The 10,279-nt window shown below is 61.0% G+C and overlaps 1 protein-coding gene across 4 annotated transcripts; it reads left to right on the top strand.

Moving 5' to 3' along the window:
* The first annotated feature begins 924 nt into the window (after positions 1-924).
* LOC311512126 (uncharacterized protein) lies at positions 925-8,803 on the top strand. 4 transcript variants are annotated; one of them, XM_084613194.1, is made up of 11 exons: positions 925-1,033; positions 2,991-3,054; positions 3,629-3,685; positions 3,974-4,051; positions 4,458-4,535; positions 5,256-5,309; positions 7,549-7,611; positions 7,729-7,764; positions 7,856-7,930; positions 8,149-8,197; positions 8,277-8,803. In XM_084613194.1, the coding sequence occupies exons 1-11, from the start codon at positions 1,028-1,030 to the stop codon at positions 8,299-8,301; spliced, it is 585 nt and encodes a 194-aa protein (XP_084469320.1). In that variant the 5' UTR covers positions 925-1,027; the 3' UTR covers positions 8,302-8,803. The 4 variants fall into 4 exon arrangements, with proteins under 4 accessions (XP_084469320.1, XP_084469319.1, XP_084469322.1 ...); XM_084613193.1 differs by having other exon boundaries at positions 3,629-3,697; XM_084613196.1 differs by lacking the exon at positions 4,458-4,535.
* The last annotated feature ends 1,476 nt before the right edge of the window (positions 8,804-10,279 follow it).

Genomic DNA, 10,279 nt, shown 5'->3' with positions numbered 1-10,279 from the left:
AGCAATAATGGAGAGGAATCTGGGACACGGCCCTACACAGGGCGGGGCGAGGGGGAATGGGGTACAGGGCCTTTCCCCTCTAGCAGTGCCCGCTTCCCTCTGGCCCCATGTCTCTCGGCCATTTAGCACCCTGGGGACAGGGTGGGTTTGAGCCCCAGAGGCCACTCAACTGGCCCCTCTCGGCAGAGCTCTGAAAAAGGAAGACAGAGGCCCTATCCCAGCATGCCCCAGCCTTCCCAGCATGCACCACGATCAGAGCAGAGCTCCCAGCGTGCACCAGGCCTGGAGCGGGACTCCCAGCATGCACCACCATCAGAGCAGAGCTCCCAGCGTGCACCAGGCCTGGAGCGGGACTCCCAGCATGCACCACGATCAGAGCAGAGCTCCCAGCGTGCACCAGGCCTGGAGCGGGACTCCCAGCATGCACCACGATCAGAGCAGAGCTCCCAGCGTGCACCAGGCCTGGAGTGGGACTCCCAGCATGCACTGGGGCTCACCACCAGTCTTGCCCTACCTCCTGTCCTGCTCCCATTCCTGAATCTCCCCCATCTACCCAGGGCACATGCCAGTGGGTAGGCTCCTGCTGGGCAGCCCTCTGCTGTGTGGGGCTGGGTAGAGTCCGGATCCCCATCTGCCCAGCTCCCTGGGGATAAGGAAATGACAGGGGGGCAGGAGGGGGGAACTGAGCACACTGAGATGCAGCCATCTCTGGGGCGGGGCAGCTGGGGAACATCTGCACATAACGCTGTATGGGGAAGGGTCGCCTGGTGCTGAGCTGCAGCCATCTCTGGCGCAGGGCAGTTCTCTGCCTCTTCATTTCCACTTCTCGGGGTTCCCTTTCATTTTGCGGCCACACCACTGGCAGACAAACAGTCCTCTGAGTGCACGCACACACACGGTCTCTCTCACACACGCGCGCCTTGCAGGAAGTACTGGCGGGAGGAAATGACTTGTGAGGCCTCCTTGTTCTGCCGCCCGAGCGCTGCCCTCCCATTCCTGCTCACACACCGTCCCAGCACCTGCTGCCATGAGGGTGAGTCCCCACCCCCCATTCCGGACGCCTGGGTTCCCCGGCTCTTATCAGAGCCAGCTGTGCCCCCAATCCAGCATCACGGCCCCGACTTCCTGCCACGTGTAACCCTGGTGGGTCACGGCTGCAGGAGGGGGGGGCTTTGAGTGGGGAGGGGCATGGAGAGCCAGGCAGGCTGGTGATGGGAACCAGGTGTCCTGGCCGCATGGGGGTGGGGGGGAAGAGGGGCCGGCAAGGGGCGGGGGAGGGGGGGGGCCCTGGGATGGGAACCAGGCCACCAGGCTGATTGCATATGGGGCTGCAGCTAACGGTTGTAGACCTACATCCCCCGACATGGCATCCGGTCCCTATCTCTCTATCTGTCTCTGTACACGCTCCACCCCAGCTGAATCATCTGCCCTGTGAGCCAGCTATGTCCAGTCCCTGGGTGAGGCCCAGTCACCAGGCCGCTGGGAGCCAGTGTGAGTTCCAGGGCATTCACCTGCCCTGAGATCAGAGCAGCCCCCCGCAGCCTGGCCTGACCCGCCTCCCCACCCCCGGGCTGTTCACCATGCAGGGTGGAGGGTTCTCCTCTATACCCTGGGATTGCCTCAGAGTTCGATTTCTGTGTGTGGGGGGGGAGGGACGGCATTTTTAGCTCGCAGGTTTGGGGATCAAACATGAGTCTGCCCGAGTCAGCTGGGAGCCTGGGCCCATCGCTGGGAGAGGAGAGATCTGCCCAGGGCGTGGCGATGCTGCCTGAGTCAGCCGGGAGCCTGAGCCCATCGCTGGGAGAGGAGAGATCTGCCCCGGGTGTGGCCGGCGTGGCGATGCTGCCTGAGTCAGCCAGGAGCCTGGGCCCATCGCTGGGAGAGGAGAGATCTGCCCAGGGCGCGGCGATGCTGCCTGAGTCAGCTGGGAGCCTGAGCCCGTCGCTGGGAGAGGAGAGATCTGCCCCAGGTGTGGCCAGCGCAGCGATGCTGCCTGAGTCAGCCAGGAGCCTGAGCCCATCGCTGGGAGAGGAGAGATCTGCCCCAGGTGTGGCTGGCGCAGCGATGCTGCCTGAGTCAGCCAGGAGCCTGAGCCCATCGCTGGGAGAGGAGAGATCTGCCCCGGGTGTGGCCGGCGCGGCGATGCTGCCTGAGTCTGCTGGGAGCCTGAGCCCATCGCTGGGAGAGGAGAGATCTGCCCCGGGTGTGGCCGGCGCGGCGATGCTGCCTGAGTCAGCCAGGAGCCTGAGCCCATCGCTGGGAGAGGAGAGATCTGCCCCAGGTGTGGCCGGCATGGCGATGCTGCCTGAGTCTGCTGTGAGCCTGAGCCCATCGCTGGGAGAGGAGAGATCTGCCCCAGGTGTGGCCGGCGCGGCAATGCTGCCTGAGTCTGCTGGGAGCCTGAGCCCATCGCTGGGAGAGGAGAGATCTGCCCCGGGTGTGGCCGGCGCGGCGATGCTGCCTGAGTCTGCTGGGAGCCTGAGCCCGTCGCTGGGAGAGGAGAGATCTGCCCCGGGTGTGGCCGGCGCGGCGATGCTGCCTGAGTCTGCTGGGAGCCTGAGCCCATCGCTGGGAGAGGAGAGATCTGCCCCGGGTGTGGCCGGCGCGGCGATGCTGCCTGAGTCAGCCAGGAGCTTGAGCCCGTCGCTAGGGCCAGCGGCTCCCCCAGTAGCTCATAAATCAAGAAGGCAAATCCCCCCCATCCCCACCCCAGCCCGGCTGGGTCTCTCCTCCCAGGCCTGTCAGGCTCTGAAAATGTTTCACACACATTGGTCACCTTAGTAGCCCCTCGTGGGTAGTCTGAGTCAGTATATAGAAATATATACAGTGGCGCAGCTCAGCCCAGGGCAGGGCTAGCAGGTGCTGCAGGACAGGAGTGAGGGGCACTGGCAGAGCTGGAGGCGGGCTCCGGGGCTGGCAGGGGGCTGCGGGTGGGAGTGAGGGCTACCAGCAGAGCCCAGGACAATTGAATCGCTCTGGTTTTGCTGCAGGTCCAGATCTCCATATTGTTCTTGTTCCTGGGCCTGGTTCCGGGCCTGGTTCTGGCTCAGCAAGGTAAGTGTCACCTGCCTTTCCCTATGGCACCACACCCTGGGTAGCACCAGCACCCACAGCCCTGGGGCACCAGACCCCTTGACTGACCAGGAAATCCTGTCTTGGGAAACATCTGTAGGAGGGACCAGTGGGGCTGGGAACCAGGACTTCTGGGTTCTATCCCAGCTCTAGGAGGGGATGGGGTCTAGTGGTTAGATCAGGGGGGCTGGGCGTCAGGGCTCCTGGGGGTCTGCTTTGCCCCCTCTCTTTCTGTCCTTTTGCGTAACCTTGGACATGTCTTTTTGCTTCTTTGTGTCTCAGGTTCCTTCTCTTTAGGGGTAGAAAGGGGAATCCCCCTCAGTCAGGTGCTGTACAGGGAATATGATGTGTAGCAGAGTAGGTCTATTTCCGGGCGGCGTGCACTGCTCGCATGCGTGCATACACACACACGGAGCAGGGCTCGTCCCCTCCAGCAGGGGGCAGCAGGGACACACACCCTCTCACCCAATGGAAGCTGGGTGGCTGAGGACAAGCATGGGTGGGGCTCCCCCCACCCAGCCACCGAAATCTCCCACCCAGCCCTTTGCTCCCACAGATAACGCCACGAAGGATGTCGTAGCGATGACTTTGCTGGCTGAGACAACCCTTGCGGGTGAGCAGGGGGGTAAGTGCCCGCCCAGGGCCCACGGCATGGACAGGCGTGCGGTGGGGAACAGGGCAGGGAGTGAGTAGGGGGGCTGTGCTGCTGAGAGCGGAGTGGGGAGTCAGCAGGGCTGCGGGGAGCGGGCGGTCAGCAGAGGGCTCTGTGCAGCAGGGAGTGGGCTGGGACCCAGAAGGGGCGCTCTGTATGTGTGGGATCAGCCCGGTGCTGTGGGGTGTGCGTGTGTGTGATACACACTAGCTGCCACACACGCACACGGAGGCTTTTATCCTTCATCAGCAATCGTCACCCCGAGGCCCAAACTGGGGCAGGACTCTGGCGTCATGACCCCGTCCGACCCCAACTCGGATTTGAGAGGTGAATATCAGTGCCTAGCAGCCATCCCTGTGTGGCGTTATGTTCAGCTGTTCCCTGGCTGCTCCGCCCCAGAGGTGGCTGATCCGTTGTTTCTAATCTCGGTTCTTTCTTTGCATGACACGGCAGGGGGGTAAGTGCCCGCCCAGGGCCCACGGCATGGACAGGCGTGCGGTGGGGAACAGGGCAGGGAGTGAGTAGGGGGGCTGTGCTGCTGAGAGCGGAGTGGGGAGTCAGCAGGGCTGCGGGGAGCGGGCGGTCAGCAGAGGGCTCTGTGCAGCAGGGAGTGGGCTGGGACCCAGAAGGGGCGCTCTGTATGTGTGGGATCAGCCCGGTGCTGTGGGGTGTGCGTGTGTGTGATACACACTAGCTGCCACACACGCACACGGAGGCTTTTATCCTTCATCAGCAATCGTCACCCCGAGGCCCAAACTGGGGCAGGACTCTGGCGTCATGACCCCGTCCGACCCCAACTCGGATTTGAGAGGTGAATATCAGTGCCTAGCAGCCATCCCTGTGTGGCGTTATGTTCAGCTGTTCCCTGGCTGCTCCGCCCCAGAGGTGGCTGATCCGTTGTTTCTAATCTCGGTTCTTTCTTTGCATGACACGGCCAGATGGAGACCAAGATGCAGAGTGGGGGAAACACATCTAGCGCAGGGAGTGGGCATCACGTAGAAGACGGGTGACCAACTGTGGGAGCACCCCTCTCCAGGCCAAGCCAGATCCCCTCCACGTAGCCCCAGTCATAGGATCATAGAATGATAGAAGATTAGGGTTGGAAGAGACCTCAAGGTCATCTAGTCCAACCCCCTGCTCAAAGCAGGACCAACACCAACTAAATCATCCCAGCCAGGGCTTTGTCCATCCCCCCAATCATACCGCACATAACTGCTCTGCCCCAAAATGTGCCCCCCAGTTCCCCTAGCTGCAACACCCCAGTTAGGTGTGACTTGGCTGGGCAAAGCTCCCCACATAAGAGCTCAGCCTGAAAAGAGTGAGAGGGACGTTAAAAATGGAAGAAGGACCAGCTGGGAGAGCAGGGGGTTGTGGGTCAGGAACGAGGGGCAAGCTGTTGAGGGGAATCCCAGGGCTGGGATAGCCAGGACTGTGGGTTGGGAGTGAGGGGCACTGGCAGAGCTGGGGGTGGGGGTGGGGTGGGCAGAAGGGTCCAAGATCTGAGTCTCACCCTCCTTTCATCTCCCCGCAGTCACCACAGGATCTGGGGGCTCCAGTTCCAGCAGCATGAGCACAACCACTTCAGGTAGAAGAAATAACCAGCCCCCCCGCCCCACATCCCACCCCAGAGGTGGCTGCAACTCATGGCCAGGCAGGGGCTCCCTGGATGACCAGCCCCCCCCCACATCCCACCCCAGAGGTGGCTGCAACTCATGGCCAGGCAAGGGCTCCCTGGATGACCAGCCCCCCCCCCATCCCACCCCAGAGGTGGCTGCAACTCATGGCCAGGCAGGGGCTCCCTGGATGACCAGCCCCCCCCCCCATCCCACCCCAGAGGTGGCTGCAACTCATGGCCAGGCAAGGGCTCCCTGGATGACCAGCCCCCCCCCATCCCACCCCAGAGGTGGCTGCAACTCATGGCCAGGCAAGGGCTCCCTGGATGACCAGCCCCCCACGTCCCACCCCTGTTACCAGATTTGCCCGTTACTTTGGGGTACACTCATTTATTAGGGTTACGCTTCGGGGGGGGCGGGTCTGTAATTCTATCCACGTACGGCTTGTGTCACTTGTGTTCTTGCATGGAGCGCTACTTCTCCCTGCTGCAAGTCCCCTCCCAGTGGAGCTACCCTGCAGGTCCTCGGTTCCCCACAGCTCGGTTCCTCCAGCCCCAGAATCAGATGAACACGCGCACCCACACCCACACCCCCACCCACACCCACACACATTAGCAGAGCACGTCTGAGTGGACCGGGTCAATCAGGACTCCCAAACTGACCCCTTATTTGTCCCCGAGCAGCACCTCCAAGCTGTCACCCTCATATGCACCGCACCAGAACAGAGCACCCCTGAGCCGGCTGGGTCAAGCAGCACCTCCAAGCTGTTACTCACCTATGCCCCAGGTTCAGCACATCCCTATCCCCATTTCCACGTTACAGTGGTTCTGGTCGTAACCCACTTGATGAGCAAACCCCACAGGATTTTGGGGTGCTGCAGGGATCTTTAGCTTAGGTAAGAGGAGCGTTGCTGCAGAGCGGATGGGGAAGCCAAAAACAAGAGAGAGAGAGAGAGTGCGTGAAAGAGAGAGCGCTCGAGAGAGGGAAGCAACCAGCTTAACCTTAAAAGTTATTTATTGCCTGGTAATAACCATACAAGGGGAGCCAAACAAACAAACGAGTTACATTATTGCATCTAGCTTCAATCTGATCCCACAAGTCAGGTTTAGAAAACTCTAACTGATCACACAAGTCAGGGTCAGAAGGCTGTACCTAGAGAGAGTGAGAGCTGGGTTCTCGCCACTCCGGGACCCTTGAACTGGTCGGGGTTCCCAGGTGGTGGGGGTAGCTGGGGGTCCGGAGTGCTGGAGCCAGGCAGAGCCCCCAGCACGATCAGTCAGGAGACGATGAAATCCCAATGGAACTGATGCAGATGTTGGATCCAGGCATCAGAGCACTTCCTTGAGCATGCGTCGGGGTCTTTGTAGGGAAAGAACAATGGTTCAAGGGAGAACACTAGATTTGTTTATGGGTAAACTGGTGGCTCAAGGGAGGATACCAAAATTGTTTTGTTCAGGCTAGACAATAGGAACTGCTCATTCCTGGCTATGGGCAGTGTTCCTTCAAGGGAGCTCACAGTGCAATTAGGCAGGTTCAGTATTGCGGATCCCAATCAAGGATTTATTCCTCGAATTGGTCTGATAACCGCTGAGCTGGGTGTGTGCAGGTGTGAGTTCATTAACATCTGGAGCAGGGATTCCCCCATCATGCAGTTCATCCCTGCTTTTCTGGTTGCCTTGGAATCTCTGTTCTCCATTCTGTATGCTAAGGGCGATGCCTCCCTGTCCCATCTTCCATGCAAATGACGCTAGGGCAGTTTCCTTAATCCTGTCACCCTTGTCCGGAGGGCTGTAGGTGTGTTGCCCACGGCCTTTTCATTGCTTTTTGTAAGTTTTTCTTCAGTTCAAGTGGAGGCTGGGGGGTGGGGGGTCCTTTGTGAATCAGACAAGCTGGATACTGCACCCTGGTTCCCCAAGAACATAGAGCTGACAGGTAACACCCCAGAGGCGGCCGCAACTCAGGGCCGGGCGAGGGTTCCCTGGATAACCATGTCCCTCCCCAGAAGCAGCCACATCTTGGGGCTGGGCGAGGGGGTCTCTGGATAATCAGCTCCCTCACGTCACACCCTAGTGATGACCGCATCTCGGCACTGGGTGCGGGCTCCCTGGATGACCAGCCCCCCTGTGCCCCATCCCAAAGGTAGCTGGTGGGGAGGGCAGGTCTCAGCTGGGGTCTCTGAATCCTTTTCACTCCAGAACTTGTTCTTTTCAGGCCCCAAGAGGCCTGAGACCCAGGCGACGAGCCGCAGAGAACATGGGAGCTCGGCCAGATCAGGTGAGTGCCCTGGGGCTGGATCGGAGCCGGAGCCCTGCAGAGGGGAAAGGTCCCTGCCCCATTTTCCCCCCTCCCCCAAGCCAGGCATTTTGGGTAATTCTCTCTCTGCCCCCACAGGAGCCGGCCAAAGCCAAGAGGAAATCTTCTCTTACGGTGGGTAGCAGCTGTCCCTGCCCCGAGCAGCAGGGGGTGCTGCTCCTCACCTCACTCCCCTCACAGTCACCCTGTTCCCCCCTCCTTTCAGATTACCACTCCCTGCGCAAGTGGGGCCTGATTGCCGCCGCCATCCTCTTCGTCCTGGGCATCCTCATCCTCACCTGTGAGTGGGGGCTGGGAGCCAGGACGCCTGGGTTCTCTCTCCGGCTCTGGGAGGGGAGTGGGGTCTGATGGGTAGAGCAGTGTGGGGTGGGGTTGGAACCAGGATGCCTGGGTTCTCTCCCTGGCTCTGGGAGGGGAGTGGGGTCTGATGGGTAGAGCGGGGCTGGGGGCTGGGAGCCAGGTCGCCTGGGTTCACACTCTTACTCTCTCCATTCCCAGGTGGTAAATTCGGGAAGTTCCACGGATGTGGGGGCCGGAAGCGGAGGAGGTGAGAGCCGCCCCTGTCCTCTCTTGGGCCCCGCAGGGTCCCCCCAGCCCCCCTAAGCCCTTCTTCCTTTTCCTTACAGTGCCTACGATATCTCGCGGCTCTGAGGCACGCCCTGCTGGGGGATGCCTGGGGGCCAGACACTGCGTGGAGGGGCCGGCTCGGAGCCCCACAGCGATGCTGCATGCCTAATGGGGGCTGGGGCAGAACCAGCAGCACAGACCAGAGGGCTGCTGAGTGCCCCTGGTTCCCTCCTCTGTGATCTGCATATCAGACCCCTGGCTCAGATCACCCCCGCCAATCCCCTCTACCTCCAGCCGACTCCCCGGCCTGGATCCTGCATCCCTCTCTTTTCCCCCTCCCAGCCTTGTCCCCTGATCCCTGTCCCCTCCCTCTCCCAGCCTTGTTCCTCCATCTCTGTCCCCTCCCCCTTCCTGGCCTGGATTCCCATCCTTGTCCTCCCTTCAGGCCTTATCCCCCCCATCCGAGTCTCCAGCCTGTGCCTGGCCTGTCCCCCGCATCCCTGTCCCCCCAACCTGTCTCTGAGCGCCGGTCGCCCTGTGTTGTATTTTGATGACATTAAATGACTCCCTCTGGGGAAGCAAAGTGTCTGTGAGCCTCTCATGCAGCAGGGCGCGGGGGCAGGAGTCAGGACTCCTGGGTTCTATCCCCAGCTCCGGGAGGGGAGTGGGGTCTAGTGGGTGAGAGCAGGGGCTGGGAGCCAGGACTCCTGGGTTCCATCTGTGGCTGTTTTTGGAGGGGAGCATAGCTCAGTGGTTTGAGCATTGGCCTGCTAAACCCAGGGTTGTGAGTTCAATCCTTGAGGGGGCCATTTGGGATCTGGGGCAAAAATTGGGGATTGGTCCTGCTTTGAGCAGGGGGTTGGACTAGATGACCTCCTGAGGTCCCTTCCAACTCTGTGATTCTGTGGTAGCTCTTGCCCCTTCTGGTGGCAGCAGGGCTCCATTAGCACTTTGCTGAGCTCAGGCCAGTTCAAAGAGCTCAGAGAGTTGGCTGCCATGGGCTTTAGTGAATGAAAACAACCAAGGGCAGGAATTTCCCCCTGGGTGGAGCCAGCTCTGTGCTGGTTGCTCAAAGCCTGAACTGTGCTCAGATAATGAGCTACAGGTGGCTACATCTCAGCACTGGGTGAGCTGTCCCCATGGGGTGTTATGTGTGGCTGTTCCCCAGCTGCTCCACTCCAGAGGTAGGGCCTGTTGTTCAGGGTCAGAGACTGGAAAGTAGAGGGTTAATATCATGGGGCTTTCACTCACCACACCATCACTCCTGCAACAGAAATGGACTCCTCTGCACAAATCATCTGAGACCCATAACGCTGGGATTGGGTATGCAGAGCACTGAGATGCAGCCACATCTGGGGTGGGGCAGATGGGGAAAGCCGCATGAGGACAGCTTTCCCAGCGCTGGGATGCAGCCGCCTCAGGGGTGGGACAGCTGGGGAACAGCCACACATAACGGCACATGAGGACAGCTCACCTGGCACTGCGATGCAGCTCCCTCGGGTAGAGCAGGTAGGTCCCACAAATGCAACTGTTGTTTGTCAGCACCCGGAAGACACTTAGTGGCTGCCAAAAGAACAGCCGGGACACTCCGAACAGGTTACCCAAGGAACCGTGTCACTGGAAGGTTTTAAGACCGGGCTGGACACACCCTGTCAGGGCCGCTCGGGGGTCCCTCGGCTCTGACTTGGCCCCGGGGTGCTGGCCCTGAGGCCCTCTTGAGGTCCCCTCCAGCCCCGCATGTCTGGGAAACCTCCACACACGACATGGCCCAGAGGGCAGAGCCGCGCCGGGAGCTCGGTGGCCTGGCCCGCCAGGCCCGGCCCCTTTCGGCTGATCCCCGAGCCCTGACCTGCTGTCAAACCACCGGGCTGCAGGCTTGAGGCAGCGGCCGGACAGTTCCTCTCAGTCGCTCACCCATGGCACCAGCTTGTGCCCAGCCTGCTGCTGGGCTGGGTGTTTCTGCCAGCCTGGCCCGGAGGTACCAGGGCCAAATCCGCCCTTGCTCTATCCTCGTGCCAGAGGCCACTGGCTCCCCCCTCGCACGGGCCTCTCCCTCTTCCTC

Source organism: Lepidochelys olivacea (genome assembly GCF_965140295.1).
Source record: "Lepidochelys olivacea isolate rLepOli2 genome assembly, chromosome: 24".
NCBI classification, from domain to species: Eukaryota; Metazoa; Chordata; order Testudines; family Cheloniidae; genus Lepidochelys; species Lepidochelys olivacea.
This window is presented reverse-complemented; position numbering and strand designations above follow the sequence as displayed.

Bases quoted from the DNA above. Each gene is read 5' to 3' on its own strand.
- LOC311512126 (XM_084613193.1), top strand. The intron at 3,698-3,973 runs GTAAGTGCCCGC...ATCCTTCATCAG, and splicing joins CCTTGCGGGTGAGCAGGGGG to CAATCGTCACCCCGAGGCCC. The intron at 7,765-7,855 runs GTGGGTAGCAGC...CCCTCCTTTCAG, and splicing joins AGAGGAAATCTTCTCTTACG to ATTACCACTCCCTGCGCAAG.